Here is a 17,367-nt window from a genome sequence, read left to right on the forward strand (position 1 = left end):
CTTCTTAGCCAAAAACGCAGGCAGTCACAGCAACCGTGCTTGTGTTGTTCTGCTGTGAGAATCAGATAAGAAAACAGACTCCAAAGTGTTTAACAAACTCTCGAGGGATGATTATTTCATGATTGGAGGAAAAGGAGACAGCATTTGGTGACAAAGTTATAAAGGTAGATGTCGGGGAGGGTGGTTGATGGGAAGGGAGAACACAGCAGGTGCTCCTGGGGGGACTCAGCAGTCGGTGGTGACGGTGGCTGAGAGCTCCTGGATGCGCCAGGCACTGCAAGCCTTGCACAAGATGTGCCCATCCAGCGGGTAGCAGCCCTGACACTCGCCCTCAGATGAGAGCAGCAGCCCACACTCCTGTTCGGAAAGAAGCAACAGCTTTCCATCAGGCCCGGACCCCTGAGTTCCTTCTCGCTCGTGCTCAGCACCCCAGACCCCAATAACCCTTTTTCCCTTGCCCAGCCCTCCTACCTCACACTTGTAACAGCCAATGTGAAAACTGCGATCCAGAGCTACGATTCGCACGGTCTCCTCCTGACCTGGCTCAGGCATGATGGCCCCACCACACACTGAGCATCTTGGGGCAAACTTCCTGGAGTGGAAGGGAACCAAGGAGGCTGTCAAGCCCCAGGGTTAGAGGGAACTAACAACAGAGCCCAGAGAAGGTGGGATGCAGGAGGGAACGGGAGAGGCCAGAGGTAAGGTAGGGTCTTGGATCTTAGGGAAAGAGAGTGATTTTAATGAGAAGGAGGCATGGCCAGGGGTGTGAAACAGGAGCGGCTGGTACCGGGATATGAAGGAGAGATGAGGTAGGTGGGAAAGGCCAGGCCAGACATCCTAAGACAAAAGGTGGGGACCCCGCTGACCTGTGGAAGTCCTCAATGCAGTGGATCTGGCTGGTGGCATCCACAGTGAAAGGGATGCCGTCGAGGCCGCGGTGGCACACCACACAGGTGAAGCAGCCAGGGTGGTAGGCCTTCCCCATAGCCCGCAGAATCCGGTCCAGGATGGGCTGGGAGCACGTGGAGCACTTCTCCAGGGTGGCCTGTCGGGCAGGAGGGCAGGAAGGTCGGGGGCTGGGGACACCCACGGCAGCCCTTACAGGCATCCTGCCAGCCTACCCATCTGTTTCTGTAGCCCCCTGCATGTGATTCAGTGAAAGGTGGCCTTGAACAGATCTGAGTGCACGCCCCAGCACTGCAGCTTCCTGGACAAATTATTTAACCTCCCTGAGCTTCAGTTTCCTTCAGTAGTAATATCTGCCTCACATTCCCTTAAATCTAAAATAAATGCCTCGGGACTTCCCTGGTGGTCCAGTGGTTAAGAATCCTCCTTCCAATACAGGGGACGCAGGGTCGATCCCTGGTCGGGGAACTGAGATACCACATGCCGTGGGGCAACTAAGCCCATGCGCCACAACTAGAGAGCCTGCGTGCTGCAAACTACAGAGCCCATGCACCCTGGAGCCAGAGAGCCACAATTGGAGGAGAGAAAACCCGTGCACAACAACGAAGAGCCCGTGTGCCGCAGCAAAAGATCGTCGTCCTTCCTCTCCAGCAGCCCGTGTATTGCTACTGACTTCGTTCATCTCCTCTTGTGTATCAGTTTTAGTCCCCCTGCTTCAAGCCCTATTCCTCTCTGGGGCTTGGATATCGAGTTCCCATCTCAGACTGGAAACCTCCCCCCCCGCCAGCCCCAACCACTCACCACATAGCAGCTCTCACAATATGCCCTCCTCTCCACGGCGTAGAAATGCTGGCCCCGGAGCTGGGCCCGGCACGTAGAACACACAAAGCAGCCAACGTGAAAGACGCGGTCCAGGGCCACGACCCCAGCCCCATCCCCGACCACATCTTCTCCGCAGCCACCACACCGGCCTGGGGACGGGCAGGGACAGGGTCAATCTGCACAGGCCGGGAAGTTGGATCCACGGGCCTTCTGACTCTCCAGCCCCATCTCCCCTTTCCCGCCCCACCCGGGGTCAGCTCACCCACCGAAGTACTCCCCGCTGGGTGGGTGGTTCATGTCGTGCACCAGCTTCTTGGTCAGCCTCTCAAGCTCCTCCTCGGGAGGCTGGCTCAGGGGGACCTGGGAGGTGAGAATCAGGGGCTTGGCCCTACCTCTACCTCTACCTCTAGCTCCTGACGCTGTCACTGAGGGTGACCGGGCAATTCTACCCAGAGAGTTCATCGGAGAACATCCCAGCTCAGGGGCCAGGGGTGCCCCTGCAGGAGCCAGTGTGCATATCTAGACCCCTTCCTCCTTTGTTTCCTGACCTGCCCCCACCCGCAGAGGATCCAGAGCTCCAGCGCCGCAGACCTCTGACAACCGGGACGTGAAACCCCACCCACACCCCACCTGGTCAGCGTCCAGTTGTCTTTGAGGACCCCAAATCCCAGTGCCCAGGGGCTTACCTGGGACCCGTACCCGCCTCCTCTTCCTCCGGCAGAGCTGGAGACCCCAGCAACCTCTTCTTTGCCCCCCGGCCCTGGCTCGCGGTGGCTCCTATAGCCAGCCCCCCAGACTTCACTTCGGCCTGGGAGAGGAAAGTGGGGCCCCGGGAGGGGCCCAGAGGCCTGAGAGGCCCCCCGCCTGGGGGGGCCACAGCCCCTCACTGGTTGTGCCACCTTCACTTGCACAGGGAAGGCAGGGCCGGCAGGGGTGCTGGCCGTAGCATAGGAGGCTGGAGTGGGGCCCCCATAGGGGGACGCTGGGAGCGGCGGGGGAGGAACACCCCCTCCATTCGGCTTCAGGGAGCCTGAGCCTGAGCCTGAGCGGTAGGCAGGGGGCTGAGGGGGCTCGTAAGCCTGGGGAGAAACGCAGACCAGAAGGAGTGAGCTGGGCCCATTCTAGGACACACATCTGTAGAACCCCCTACCCCATGTGGCACCCAGGCAAGTACTGGTTTTGACAAGGGGCCTCCCTCAAGTGGTTGACAACCTAGTGAGTCTTGGTGACCCAGCTTCCTCCACGCTGGTGTGGGCATCACTCACACAGAGGGGGAGAGCGGGTGAGAATTCAGAGTAGGGACCAGGCTTGGGAGGGGAGGGGGAGGGGTACGGGACAAGGACCGGAAGGGACAGGGGCAGGACAGGGGAGTCACCTGCCGGTCAGGCCGCCTTGGGGCGTGACCTCGACCCCCGTCCAACTCAGCCAGCATGCTGGTCAGGGAATCTATCTCAGCATCCAGACTTCCTGGGCGCAAGCCCCCCCTGTCTGCGGGGAGCCCCTGGGGATGGAGCAAAAGCAGGGAGAAAGCAAATCACACGGTCTCCTCTCCTGTCCTAAGCCCCCCCCACCCCCCAATCCTCGTGCTCACCTGCGAGCGCTGGGGTGCTCCATGGCACCCCACCCAGGCCAGCCCCCGATCCTCCGGTCCCCCAGGGGCCTGGTAACACTGCTCAGATGGGAGGGGGCAAAAATTGACCCTGGGGTGGGGCTGGAGTGCTGGGTTGAGGGAAGAGAGAGTGAAGGTAGGGTTGGGGAAGGAGAGGGTGACACTTGTGGACGCCGCCGTCTTGGGTCCCTCTTCTCCCCTCCCCCACGCCCCCACCCCCGCACTTGGGGTCCGCGGATGGGGCAGGAGGCAGGGAGGGCCGCGAGGGGGCAGGGGCGGCGAGGTCCAGCCGGGCTTGGGAAGGGGCGGCAGTGGCGGGCTCAGCAGGAGGCAGGAGCCACTGGACAGAGGTGAGCGCTGGTGGCCCGGTGGCCTCCTCGGCCGCACTGGGCTGCCTTACCTGCTCCGTGGGCCGCCGGCGGCCCCGAGGCGCCTCGGGGGAGCCCTCTCCCCTGAGGGGCTCTGGCAGGCTCCGGCTGCTTCGGGGTGAGCCAGGTGGGCCCGGACATGGCCTGGAAAGGGGGACCCCAGACAGCGGTCAGGGCCCCACGGAGCCCCGGGCCTCTGACTTTGATCCCTTCTTCTGTCCCACACCTCGCTTGGGACTCCAGGAAAGAAACTTTTTCTGGCTTTTTTTTTTCCCCTTCCTCCCTAATTTTGGGTACGGCCACGCCCCCGGTGACGTCACCGCATTCCTGGGGGAGGGTCACGTGGCCCCCTAGGCCCTAAACTGCCGTCCCTCCCCGAGTCGGGCCCCCTCCTGCGAGCAGGGAGGGCTTTCCTCGAGAGCCTGAGTCTGGGGGCTGCAGGAAGCCTCCATCTCCACCAGCTTCCCCCAGGCCCGGAGCCCCGGGTCCCGCACGTGGCCCCCTCGCCGCTGGGACGCTCCAGCGCCCCTCTTTCCCCATCCCCCATACAGATTTCTCCCTCTTTCCATCCCAGCTACCCGCCCCCCTCCAGAAACGCCAGGCCAACGCGTAGTGTTTTGATCTTTTATTCACGTTCGGCAGTTAGAAAAATAAAACAGAACAAAAACATCAAAACCCCAGTGGTCGGGGAGTCTGTTGGGCGAGGTGGGGAGACTGAGGTAGCCTAGAGTCACAAGCGGAGACCCAGCCCCCGTCAAGGCACGGGTGAAGGGAGGGAGTCCAGTGGGGGAGGGAGCCCTCCCCCATGGTGGCGGGGACAGCTGCCCTGCGTTAGTTAGTGCACCGGGGCCCCTCTCCCAGAGACCGAGAGATGACAGAGACCAGGATCCCCTAATACCTCCACCAGGGTCCGAGTCCCATGTGCCAGGCGGGTGGAAGGCGGCCCTTCCCCTCCTCACCCCATAATCAAGGTGGGCCACCCGATTACGATTACCTAGACACTCTCTACCTGGAATGGGCGTCAGAGATCAGTGCAAGTGACGGGGGTGACGCCATGAACAAGCAGCGTGGGGCCCAGATCGCGGCTCAGAACTTCCAGCAGCGCCAGGTAGCGAGGATAGCGAGCAGGGTCAGCAGGTGGCCGGGGCAGGTACAGGAAGGTCAGGGCAGTGGCGGGCCCCTCCTCGCCATCCCCACCCTCAGGGCCACCAGGCCCCCCTCCTCCGCCGCGCCCCTGCTGGGCCCGAACCAGGGCGTTGGCACTACATGCCAGGGCCTCTGCCTCGGCGTCTCCCCGCCTGCCGTTCACGAAGTCCCCTTCCTCCTCCTCCTCAGGCTCCTGGGACGACGCAGACCCCTCGCCCCACACCACCTCCTGCACCTGGGCCCGGATCCTCAGCTGGCTCAGCAGTGCCCGCAGCCGCCCCTCGGCTGCCCCTGGCGCCTCGCGAGGCCCCAGGCACAAGAAGATCCGCAGGCGGGCACTGTGCCAAGCAGGCACCATGCCCAAGATGGTTGCCATCTGCAGCAGGAAGAGGCCGCAGACATCCACGTAGCCGGGCCCGCCCCGGGGCCGCAGCAGGTTGAGGGGCCACACGTCCACGTGATGCAGCTGAGAGGTGCCCCCAGATCCCCGGCTTAGCCGCTCGGGGGGCAGGGCTCCACAGGCCCGGGCCAGAACCACATTCTTGTTCATCTTCAGGGCGTCTGCCACTGTAGCCACGTAGTCCTGGGGACTGAGAGCCCGGGGGCTTCCTGGAGCCCGGGGTGGAGGGAACAGGGTGCTCAGGGCTGGGGATCCGCCCTCCTGGGTGCCATCCGCAGGCTCAGAGAAAGCTGGGTCCGTCAGGAAGTGGTCCTGGGGTGCAGCATCATCATAGAAACCCAGGACCAGCGTGTTGGGCTTCATGCCACCTGGCGTAGGCAGGAAGGAACCCACAAGGATCAGACTCATGGCTGAGTTCGCACTATGCTAATAGGGGTCCACTCCCACCCGCTGACAGCAACGTGTGTCAGCCATCAGGTATGACATGTGCATTACGCTTGGCCTCTTAAGGCAACATTATGCACATCTGCATAATGACTTTTAGTTTTCCCGAACACTCTCACATGCATTTATTTGATTTATCTCCATGACTAATCTCCCCCATTTACACAGGCAAAGTTCGCCTTAGAATTCTTGTAACTAAGAAGCACTTCCGTTCAGGGGCAGTAGGATGTATTCACTCTGGGCTTCAACACCGTTTTCATGATAGGAGATACAAGTCTGACTCCACTGGCAGATGGGACCCCCTGATCAGTCAAGCTCCTGGCCTCAATCCCCAGGGAAACACCGCTCAGACCCTGCTAGGGGAGGATGAGAACTCAGGGCTGGGTCTGCACAATGCGTTTCTATGACTGCAAAGCCCTAACGACAGCGTGTCCAAAGCACTGTCCCCTGTGAGCCCCCATCTGCACGCTGGCTGGAGCCCCCATCCTGTTGAAAGCACTTGGTGTTTTAACTCATCTGATCCTTGAAGCAACAGTATGAGGTAGGGACTATTACTCACCCCCTTTTACAGATAAGGAACCTGAGACCCAGAGAGGTGAAGTCACTTGCCCAAAGGCTCATGGCTGATAGACACTGGGGCCAGCAAGTGAACACGATGTACCCAGCACCAGAGCCCATTCTCTGAGCCCCCAGGCTGGTGGTGCACCAACCACAAAGTCCCCAGTCCCTGCTGACAGCTCCTGGGTTTTAGTATCTCAACAACGAATATGGAATCGGATAATTTCCCCTGTACCAGGGCTGAGTTTACAGGAAGACTCAGACCTCCTCCAAGACCCCTTCTCACGGGACAAAAGGTGTACTCAAAATCTGCCAGTATATCAAATTCTCCATGCTGGGGGATTAACCACTTAAAGGAAACCTTTTCCTTTTCATTTGAATCATTTTCTGCAGGATGAATTGCGTGAAAGGAGTGGTCTCTTGGTCCAGAGACCAAGGGTCTCTCCCCAACAAAAGGTGGGGCTGAGGAGAGACGAGCCCTCAGATGCTCCAGGTTCTAGCTAACAACGCTTGATAACACCCCTAAAACACCTTGGCAGGTGGGAACTCCAACTGATCTTGCAAATTAAACTAGTCACACCCCCTCCTGAGCATTTCCCAGGGTTCTGATTGACACCGACCAGGGCAATGTCCAACACTTGAACTTTAGCCAGATTGTAAGTGGAGCAGGAAGCACGCGTTCAGAGACGGCACAGACGCCAGTCCCGGGGTTGAGAAAGATGGAGGCGCTGAGCAGGGATCTGGAGGAAGCTGGTGAGCTGGGCTGGAGGCCTTGGCACAAAGACACAGTCACGGAGCTGGGACTGTTCCACTCCATGCAACAGCATCAGACCCACACACCCCTGGCATCCTTTGTAGTCTCTGGGAGCCACGTTACATGGCCCCCTACTTCTCTGCTGCTCTCAAGGCCCAGCTGAGATACCACCTCATCACAAAACCTCTGCTGGCCACATCGGTGACAGTGGTCTTCCTCTCTCTGAACTCTGGTGGTTAGAAAGCATCTACCCTAGATTTGATAGGGCAGCCCCACCTCAAATACTTCTCCCACTGCCCCCTGAAAGACGACATGTTCTGCAGAGCCTGTGCCCCAAGCATGGGTCAGAAAGAAAACAAACGGTGTTGCTCCATCTCTAGTCCTTAAGGCACCACCTCGGAGACCTTATCACACACTGTCTTTTATCTTTGAGAACCAAGTCCTGTCTGCACTAGATTGTGGGTTCCTTTTGGAGTTTGCAATCTGTGGTTAACTCTCTGGGGGAGGGGAGCAGAGACTGAGAGGGGCCACGGAGTGAAGCAACTCACCAAGACCCGAGATCCGCAGCAGGTGCTGAGCCCCCTGGCGCACGGAGGGCGAGAGGGTGAGGTCCACGAAGGCCTTCACTTGGGCCCGGTCCACCAGGCTCAGCCACGCCCCGTACTGTGGCTGCACGGGGTCCGAGGGCAGGGAGTCTGCGGAGGAGGCAGGCAGCCCATGTGGGCCAGATTCACGTACTTTCTCCTAGAGTCCAAGTCCACGTGGGCAGAAAAGAAAGGTCTGGGCGGGGGTACGGCTGGTAGGGAGGGTCATCTGGGAAGAAGCACGAGGCCTCTGGGGCACAAAGAACACAAAGAGCTTCTGGGAAGGGGAGGGAGAGAGAGGTCGGGGCGGAGGGGTGAGTGGAGGGCAACTGACCGAGGTCTCCCAGGGTGACATGGCCCAGCACATAGAGGCCCCCTTTCTTGAGCTGGTTGGCCAACCGCAGCAGAGGCAGTGCGCCCCGGGGGTTCCCCACCAGCAGCAGCAGCTGCGGCCGCCAGAACTTCACGTGGTCCTTCCGGACGTCCAGCCGGAGCAGGTACTTCCGCACCTGGGGACCAGGTGAGGTGACAGGAGGAAGGGCTCGGGGCGCGGCGCCCATTCACCACCTGGGCCGGAACCAGCCGCAGGCAGCCGGGGGAAGAGGAGGCCTCCTCCGGGCGTGGGCGTTCCCGTCCCAGCCCCCTCCCCCTCCCCTCCCCCTCCCCCCCTCCCCTCCCCCTCCCCCTCCCCCTCCCCCCCCTCCCCTCCCCTCCCCCTCCCCTCCCCTCCCCCTCCCCCCCCTCCCCCCACCTGATGGAAAAGCAGGGCCTGGCTGACGTAACCCCAGCTGCTGGGGCCTCCTCGAGCCGTAAGCAGGGCAGAAAGCAGGCCCATGAGAAGCAGGGAGCCGCCAGCGGCCCCGGGGCTGATGAGGAACATCATGAGCAGGCAGGAGGCCACCCCCAGCAAGCACGTGTGCCAGGAGAAGAGGCTGAAGGTGGGGCTGGGGGCCGACACAGAAGGAAGGAGGCTGGGGCTGCCCCGACAGCGAGCCGCTCCACTCCATCCCCAGCCTCCGCCCGCCCGGTCCCAGGCCTTCCCACCCCTCCCTCCCTTTCTCTGGGGACACAGGCATCTCCTTCGCTCACCGGAAGTTGGGGGCCGAGGCCCACTCGAGGCTCAGGCAGGACAGGTCCACGGCAGCGTAGGCCACCAAGTAGAAGACAGTGACCACGGCGGCCAGCGTGTTCAGCTTCCCAGCCAGGAGCACCAGCTGGACACAGACCAAGAGGCTGGGCGTTCATCCACGCGCCCTGCTCCCCATCAAACGCCAATACATCCTGCCTTTTCAGGCACGTCTCCCAGTGCGCGTCTGACCCTTCCTGGTCCCACGAGTGTAACCAGGGGGGGCTTACGGTGAGGGTGAGGGTGAGGGCAGCTTGAAGAGGAAAGCTTACCTGCACTAGGCCCCAAGAATACAGCACGGCTCCCCAGGGGTTCCCCCCTTGGGATATAACCTTAGCTGGCGCCAGGATCACTCCTGTGCAAACGGAAATGCAGCGTACACATCAGCCTGGGCCAAGGGGGGGACCGAGACAGACACAGGAGGGTGCGCTCAGAGCCGGGCACGAGGCAGGGGACAGCGCACCAAAGAGGTTGTCCTGGGCCAAGGCGTGGAGGATGCGGGAGGCGCCGATGAGGGAGCTCATGGAGGCTGAGAGCGATGTGGCATAGATACCGGTCAGCACCAGCGGGGACCACAGGCTGATGGCTTGGAAGAACCCATAGTCCTCCTGCAGCAGGATCCTACAGGGAAGGAAAGGAGGAGGGTGCAGATCATAAATGTACATCCATCCTAGGGGCCTGCTGAGAACAGTTCTCACAACACTGGCTGAGGTTAAGCGCTGGGTATTCTGAGCTGACCCCAGCCCTGATCTCAAGGACCATATTAATAGATCGAGTGTGCCCAGGGGTTAGACTTGGCATTCACTGGCTGTCGTTGGGCCGCTTTGGATTTCATCACAGGGTGGACGTTCCCAACAGTACGGGCACAAGAAGCCAAATATTTATGGAAATACAAACGGACTAGAAAGCTCTTCCCCACCCCACCCCCAAGCCGAGTACTTACAATAGTACCAGGCACAAAGCAAATGCTGGGTTCGGGTTGGCTGTTACCATGTAGCCAGCCCTCCACATCCAGGGCAGCAGCTCTAACTCTCTCCCAGTGGGAGGCACAGTCCCCATTTTCTCCACACCACCCAACAGCTTGGGTATCTGCCCCCACCCCGCCCTGGCCCATGCTTCCCTTGGCGATCCAGGTGTGACAATGCCTCCACTCCACCCCCTCAGGACCAGGCTCACCCCCTCCCCAGGCACCTGTCACAGGTGAAGCTGGAGAGGAAGAAAAGCAGGATGTAGATGAAGAAAGTATAGGCAACGGCAACAATCGTGCCCAGAGGAATGGCCCGGCTGGGATCCTTCAGCTCCCCTGGAGGGCAGGGAGCAGAGAGAGGGAGGTCAACCCTCCACCATGCCCTGTATCCCTGAACCTTCAGTGCTCTGTAGAGGCGCAAGGTGGCAAGGCAGCCCCCTCCCCCAAGGACTCTCACCTGACATGTTGGCCCCAGCCATGATGCCTGTGCAGCCGTTAAAAAGGACGGCAAAGACGCTAGCAAAGGTCATCGTGGCCCCCGTGGTGTAGTCCTTGGCGTAGCCAGCTGAGGAGAAGGGAATCGTTCCCAGGGAGGAGAGGGGATCAGCATCCGTCCTAGGGATCCGGGCGTTTTGGCCCTGCTACCCTCTCCTCACGTTCTAAACCTGCCCCCACTGCCTCTCCACCAGCCTCACCAGCTCACCGAGACCCCAGCCCTGACCCGTCTCTGGCCCTGGCTCAGCTGACCTCATCACCTCCTTCTCCCCACACTTCTCCGTTCCTCCCTCCAGGCCTTCATCCACGCTCTTTCCTCAGACGCCTTCCCTCCACCTCCTATCTGAATTTCCCAACCCGGCTCACGCCACCTCTAGCTCCACCGGCCCGTGCCCTCTCCGGCCCAAACCCAGGTCTCCCTCCTCTGGACTCCTCTGTGCTTCTTGTCTACCTGAATTACACTCGGTCCTATTATGCAGTTTGTTTCCTGAATGTACATCTTATCTCTCCAACTAAACAAGTTCCTCTAAGGTAGGGACTGTCTCGTGGTCACTCTCGTGCCCAGCTGGGTCAAACAGACAGCAGCCAATACACGCCCAACAGATCTTAATCAACTTGTACTGCTCCAGGTCCAGACCTCCCGCCCCTGATTTTCTCTGACATCTCTTCTCATCCAGGGATTCCAAGCCCCCCCCCACACACACACGCCCGCCCCTCGCCCCGAGAACCCCAGGGCTCCTGCACCCAGCTCACCGCCCAGATTGGCCTTCAGGGTGCTGCTGTTGAAGCCGGTGAAGTGGCCAACCTGGGGCGGCAGGGAGGAACCGTTGGGGCCAGGCCTAGGGGTCAAGAGGATGTCCCTGGGCCTCACAGCCACAAAGCTGACCAGCACAGAGGCCAGGGAACCGGAGACCAGCAGGAATGTGAGGAAGGAGGCACGGGCGTAGAGACCGGCCCCCAGGGTGCAGACCCCGCCCACCAGGCCCAGCAGCAAGGAGCCGTAGAGCAGGTTCCAGCCGTAGCCCTGCGGTAGGGTGCGGAGCCCGCTGGACCCCGTGGCATCTGTAGAGAGGAAGGAACAGAGTTAGAAAGCCAGACCCCCAAGGAGGGACCCCAACCATGACTCAAAGCAGGAAGGGACCCCATCTTTGGCCCACCAGTCCTCAGAGAGGCCATCTTTCCCACTCCCCCGCCCAACGGTACCCCAGCATCCTAGCCCTGCCTGATGGGTACCACCAATCTTGCTCTGTCAATTTTAGGAGTGTTAATCTGGCCTCCCTGACTAGATGGGAAGCTCCTCACAGGCCAGGACATTCTCTCGGATGTCGGGATGTCTGCACGAGGCTGGGCACAGAGCAGGAGCTCAAGAAAGTTGAGCATCTCTCTTGGAGAGGGCTTCTCTCCCTGCCATGATCCCAGAATCCCAGACCCGGCAAATCCTCAGAGCTGCCCAGACCAGCGTGGGGAGCACAAACCAGCCCCGAAGACATCAAGCATGGCCTCCACCAGCCCCAGCAGGGAGACAGCACAGCCACAGACGTTAGCCAGGTAGAACATGAGGCCAATGCTGCCCCCGACCTCAGGCCCCAGGGTGCGACTGATCATGACTGAAAGTGGAAGCAGGGGGTGAGCGTTAAGGGAAAAGAAAGTGAACTGGAGCGTGAGGAAGGGCCCGGGCACGAAGCACCATGCAGCTAGCCCTCCAGGCCTCCTCTCCCTGAACTCACGGGACTGTGCCCAGAGGCAGTGCGTCCCACTGCAGCCACTCCCAAGCCACGTGGCTTTGCCCAAGTCACTAACGCTCTTGAAGGTCCTCGTACATTAGATGAATACTACCTAACTGACAGGACGGTCAAGTAGAACCAAAATGGCAGCTGGGAAGACACCCGGTGAACTGGAAAGTAGCACTACCGTGTCAGGTCGTGTTTGTCCGCTTCCCCATACCAACCTGTCTGCTGGACATTCATTAGAACTTGTCCCCTCTTGTCCTACCCCCCAGGGGATGCAGGGAGGGGCCCTCTCCTCCCCGCTATAAGACAGAAGAGCCCAGACCGCTGTCCACCGACGTTGGAGGATACAGTAGGCTCCGCCCCCTCGCACAGCTCCATTGGTAGCGATGGCACAGACGGAGAGGACAGTGAGTGCCAGGATGAGGTAGGCAACCAGGAGCATGGCCAAAGCCTGCAGCAGCCCAGCGTGGCCCACCACGAACCCTGCGACAGGAGTGGCAAAGCAGGTGAGACGGCGGCTCACCCATCGCACCCCCCACCCCACCCCAAGCCCTTCATCCACCCGCGTCTCCCAGGGCCCTTCCCCAACCTCATCCCAGTCCCACCCCACTGCACCCCCAAGTAAACCCCTGCCACTCACCAATCCTCAAGAAGACAACTATACTGAACATGGACAGGACCGTGGGTACCACCACACCCAGGAAGGTGGAGAGCTTCCGGGCAGACGCCCCTCCAGGACCCCCGGCCCCACTGGCAGGGAAGGAAACCCCCTCCTCCCCCAGGAGCCGGTAGGCCAGCAGAGGAGAGCTCTCATTGGCCATGGTCGACAGCGGGCAGAGGAAGCCGCCAATGGGTTATGAAGCCTGCAAAGAGTTTGCTGAGTGGAAGGCAGCTCCGTGGAGCCCCCCACAAAACACCTCTAACCAAACACCCAGAAGCTTCCCCAAAAAGGAAACACACACACAGACACACTCACGTTCACCAACAACTCAAAGAGTTAGTGGAGGGCAGACTGGTCCCGGCCACTGCCCCAACAATGGCAGACTCTTAAGCCTCAGCAGTGGGTACCATGGCCCCTCCCAGCTCCTGAGGCCACCCCTTCTCCCGTATCCCTGAGACTAGGGATGGCAGTGGCTCTGGAAAGGTGCAAAGATCCTCCGCCTTCTTAACTAGCAGCGCAAAAGGAAGCAAATCCTCCAGAAGGGAAGTGAGTGACGGGCAGGAGGCCCTCCTCACCCCATCCTCCGGAGTCCTGAGCCGCGCCCCAAGATCCTCCATGCAATCACCTCATCCCCGGGCGATAAGAAACTTCCGAATCTTCCAAAGCCCCACCCTCCATCAACACTCTCCCTCAACCCATCTCAAACAGCCTCCTCTTTCCTTAATCTCACCAGATTCCTCCCACCCACACAGGCGTCCCCCAAACTCCACCGCCCCAACGACTCCTCGACGACCAAAACAAAAACACCGTCCGGCGACACAAGGTGGTCCTCCTCCCCGCACCGGTTCCTGCCCACTTTCTCCCGGGGCGGGTTGGAGGGGGCCGAGATTCGCTCCTCCCCGGCCAGGCGCACCCTCACCGCCCGGGTGTGGCAGGGCGTTCACTTACCCACCGGAGGACGCAGCCGCTCAGGAGTGATCCCCGAGAGCCGGAGGGTCCGCTACTGGCGGAGGGGGCAAGGGTGCCGGAAAGACAGCTGTGGCTACCGGGATGCCAGGCCTCGAGCCTGACCCACCCCCAGCACACAAGCGCCCCATTGGTCCCCGGGCTCGGCCCCGCCCCGTGGGCGAGCCCGGGGAAGCCCCACCCCACCCAGCTCGCTGCCTGCGAGGCTCCCGCCCCACGTGCGACCCGGGTGCTGCTCGGGGTCGCCACTCGGACGTGCGTCTCCGGCAGGGTGTGGGCCACGGCTCCCACTGCGCCTATCACCCTGGTGCAAACAGGCGCCCGCCGCGCGGGCGGGACCCCACTCGGAGCTCGGAGGCGTCCGGAGGAGACACTGCTGAAAGGGGCGTGTCGTGACGGCGGAAGGCCTCCGGCAGGTGGGCGGGGCCACAACACCTAGCCCAGGTGCGCCACCCGGAACGCGCGGCCCTACTCCTCCAGCCTCTCGGATCCTTGCAAAGCCCACCAGGTCCCAGCCTCAGCCCTCGCCCCTGCGGCGCCCTTCCCTCGCGCCCGGTCCAGCCCACTGGCTGCTCTCCTCTCTTCCGCCACCAGAGGGAGCCATTGGCCGCCGATCCGGGCGAGCCCTGGAGGCGCAAGCCGCCGTAGGTCGGACTGGTCCCCCGCCCGCTTTCGCGCCTCCCCGCAACGTTGTCCCCTCCAGACTTTTGAACCTCTGAGAGTTAGGACCCACTCCTCACTCTACAGGTGCCATCAACGTCGGCACCACCTGGCAACGTTTCCTCATCTGTAAAATGGGGATTAACTAGACCCTCCCGGTTAAGGTTGCTGTGAGTGTTGCAATAAACTAATAGGCACTTGAGAACAATACCGAAATGTTCAACAACTCATTTGCATAGGGCACTACATGACATATGCATAACCACTTTGTGAGGTAGATCCCGCTATGATTTCCATTTTTCACATTAGCAAACTGAAGTTTGGAGAACTTCAGTAATAATTTCCTAACTTTATAGTCCTTCATGGTTACACTGTCATTTGAGCCTCAGGAAATGAACACCGCTTTTCCTGCCACTGGCCTTTGGCTGTAAATTATCTGCAACCTTTCCCTAGGAGAGGAAGGGGCTCAAAGCAGCACAAATGTGGCTTTGCCAGGAAGAGGTCTCATGAGCAGTTAAACTGGCATTTTCAGTGGTCATCTCTGCTACCCACAACACGGAGCTTGGCTCCTGGGTCTCTCCAACATCCCTCCTGTCACAATTTTTGGTGATTTCAACATCCACATGGATGGGACTTCCAACACCCTGGGCTGGCAGGTGCTTAAACTCCACTTCTGCATAGATCTCACCCTCCATCCCACCCAATGGTGATGCCTAGACTTTGTCATTACCAGTAATGTACCCTCTCCTCTTTTCATTCACCACTTCTAGTTATGCCTGTTGAGGAAAAAAAATAATCTGACACTTGCTAAAACAGTAAAGAAGACTTTATTCAGAGCTATTGAAATAGGTGTCAAGACCCACAGTAGGGGAGAGAGAACGGGCTCAACTCCAAATACAGCAAAAACAGCTGGGGATTTAGAGCCAACAAGCAGAATGAGGGGGTCAGTGAATGTAAAATTACTAGGAGGAAGCACCAAGCATTGGGGGATTCTAGCTAAAGTGACTTAACAGGATCCTTGCTGAAGGCAGGCCAGGGTGATCAGATATGAAGGGTGGGTGGGTTCTCTCTAAACTGAGCTAGGAAGGCCCAGCAAGGATGGGGGCTAAGGTCGAAGCCTAGTCCAGAAGAAGGTTCAGAGGAAACTGACTGAAGTTTGGTCAAGGGGAGGGTCTTTGTCATGCCCTGACCCGAACACTCCTCCACCTCACTGGTGCCTCAATCCATTGATCCTGCCCTCTGCCCACTGTCCCCCACTCACTTCCCTTCTTACCCAGCTTAAAGTTCACGGTCACTGAAAAGCACTCCCTTGCCCCTCTCTCACTTTATTACACCTCCTGGCAAAATCACAGCCCCGGTAAATGCAACTATCCTCCCGTTCAGTCTCCTTTGCTGGTTCTTCCTCATCTCTTGTCTCAACTCTGGAGCACTCCTAGGTGTTGGAGGAACAGCCAAGAGGCCACTGTGGACTGGAGGCTCCACTGAGCACTGGAAGCTCAGTCCACAGACATCTTTTCACCACTTACACCCACTCCCTTGGTGATCGCATCCAATCCTCTAGTTTTAAATACCATCTCTATAACAGTGCCTTAAGGGTGTATCTACAGCCCAGATCTCTACTCTGAACTTCAGACTTCCAAGAACATACTAACATCTCTGCTCGCACATCAAACGGGCAACTCAAACTTGGCATATCCAAAATCCAACGCCTGAACATACCCCCACAACCTACGCCTCTTGTGCTTGTCCCACTTGCCCAGGTGCTTAGGTCAAAAACCTTGGGCTTGTGCTTGAAAACTCTCTCTTACACCCCACATCCAACCCATCAGCAATTCCTTTGGCCTCTACTTTTTTTTTTTTTTTTTTTTGGCCTCTACTTTTAAAATACAACCAGTATCCAACCCCAATTTACCACCCTAGTCCAAGTCACCATCATCTCTTGCCTGCATTATTGCGACAGCTCCCTGACTGGTGGCCCCCTAACTGGTGTGTCTGCTTCTGCCCTGGCCCCTACATTCTATTCTCAACACATCGGAGTGATGCTATTAAAGCAAGTATCCATTCATGACACTTCCCCTTTCAAAACTGTCCAGTGGTTTCCCATTTTCCTCAGAGTAAAAATCAAAGTCCCTTAAGGTAACCGTACTTACCTTCTGATTCATCGACTACAGTCCAGCTACCAGGTTATACCTCCTGCCTTAGCATAAGTATTAACAGCATATCCTTCGCTCAGAAGTGACCCAGAGAGGTCTACATATTACATGGGCACCCTACGCATGAAGCCCTACCCGATCTGCATCCTGCCCTCACCTCTGCTCATTTCCTGATCTTACCCCACAACGACCTCTGGGCTGTGTCCAAGAACGCCCTGTGGGCACACAGGGCATGAGCCTCCTTTGTCTTCCGAACTCAAATATTATCTTCTTAGTGAAATCTTCTCTGCCAGTCCCATTTAAATATTGAACTACACCTTCCTTCCCATCCCACTTTCCTATTTTTTTTTCTCCATAGCTCTTAACACTAATAATACATGTCGTTTACTTGTGTATCTTGTTCATTGACTGTCCATTCCCAACAGAAAGTTAAGCTCCACGAAACAGGAACTTGTCTTTTCTTCTCTGCTCTGGCTCCGGTACTTCTAACAGCCCCTGGCACTCGAGGGGACCTCAGGAACCATTCCCTGACGGTTCTGGGAACCATCGCGGACCTGAGGGCTTGCTCCTCACGTGACTGCATGGGCCCCGCCCCGCCCGCTGTGAAAGGAATATGGCGGCGCCCAGGGTAGCCTCAGAGAGAGGGCAACCAAAGAGAGGGCGCCAGCTTGCTAGAGCGTCCGCGCCGCCGCCTAGTCTGCGGGCGAGTCCTGGGAAAGCGTGAATTCTTAGGCGAAGTGCTGGTCCACCTCCCCACCATTTTTAAAAGAAAAAGGAATTAGCTAACCCTCAGAAACTGCCTGGGCTGACCTGCCTACCGTCTCCCCACCGCTTGGGATTCCCGGGATTCGAGGCGTGTAGGACGAGGTTGTGGGATTCAGTATCTAGATTTTTCTCCCCTCGTGTTGGCTCCCACTTATTAGGTCACCTCGGGGTGTCCCCCCAGCCTCCAGTTCTAGGAATCCCCGAACACACACCCGGACCGCCCCTCGGAGATAGGACGTCCAATCCCCGCCCC

The 17,367-nt window shown here is 59.0% G+C and overlaps 2 protein-coding genes across 7 annotated transcripts; both read right to left on the bottom strand.

Moving 5' to 3' along the window:
• Positions 1 to 92: 92 nt before the first annotated feature.
• Positions 93 to 3,989, bottom strand: TRIP6 (thyroid hormone receptor interactor 6). 3 transcript variants are annotated; one of them, XM_032605056.1, is made up of 9 exons: positions 3,738 to 3,989; positions 3,320 to 3,447; positions 3,104 to 3,229; positions 2,415 to 2,807; positions 1,995 to 2,088; positions 1,708 to 1,877; positions 867 to 1,045; positions 472 to 592; positions 93 to 357 (listed from the first exon to the last, which is right to left on the bottom strand). In XM_032605056.1, exons 1-9 carry the CDS (start codon positions 3,844 to 3,846, stop codon positions 226 to 228), a joined length of 1,452 nt encoding a protein of 483 aa, XP_032460947.1. In that variant the 5' UTR covers positions 3,847 to 3,989; the 3' UTR covers positions 93 to 225. The 3 variants fall into 3 exon arrangements, with proteins under 3 accessions (XP_032460947.1, XP_032460948.1, XP_032460949.1); XM_032605057.1 differs by lacking the exon at positions 3,104 to 3,229 and having other exon boundaries at positions 3,738 to 3,988; XM_032605058.1 differs by lacking the exons at positions 3,104 to 3,229; positions 3,320 to 3,447 and having other exon boundaries at positions 2,415 to 2,536; positions 3,738 to 3,985.
• A 326-nt stretch (positions 3,990 to 4,315) lies between these two features.
• On the bottom strand, positions 4,316 to 13,649 carry SLC12A9 (solute carrier family 12 member 9). 4 transcript variants are annotated; one of them, XM_032605059.1, is made up of 14 exons: positions 13,519 to 13,649; positions 12,550 to 12,772; positions 12,258 to 12,392; positions 11,655 to 11,786; positions 10,933 to 11,241; positions 10,142 to 10,249; positions 9,909 to 10,020; positions 9,181 to 9,338; positions 8,990 to 9,072; positions 8,681 to 8,805; positions 8,343 to 8,535; positions 7,926 to 8,100; positions 7,556 to 7,702; positions 4,316 to 5,619 (listed from the first exon to the last, which is right to left on the bottom strand). In XM_032605059.1, exons 2-14 carry the CDS (start codon positions 12,728 to 12,730, stop codon positions 4,727 to 4,729), a joined length of 2,751 nt encoding a protein of 916 aa, XP_032460950.1. In that variant the 5' UTR covers positions 12,731 to 12,772; positions 13,519 to 13,649; the 3' UTR covers positions 4,316 to 4,726. The 4 variants fall into 4 exon arrangements, with proteins under 4 accessions (XP_032460950.1, XP_032460951.1, XP_032460954.1 ...); XM_032605060.1 differs by having other exon boundaries at positions 13,523 to 13,643; XM_032605063.1 differs by lacking the exon at positions 4,316 to 5,619 and adding an exon at positions 5,806 to 6,051 and having other exon boundaries at positions 13,523 to 13,638.
• Between the last annotated feature and the right edge of the window lie 3,718 nt (positions 13,650 to 17,367).

This window comes from Phocoena sinus, chromosome 15 (assembly GCF_008692025.1).
Source record: "Phocoena sinus isolate mPhoSin1 chromosome 15, mPhoSin1.pri, whole genome shotgun sequence".
In the NCBI taxonomy this organism is placed as follows: Eukaryota; Metazoa; Chordata; class Mammalia; order Artiodactyla; family Phocoenidae; genus Phocoena; species Phocoena sinus.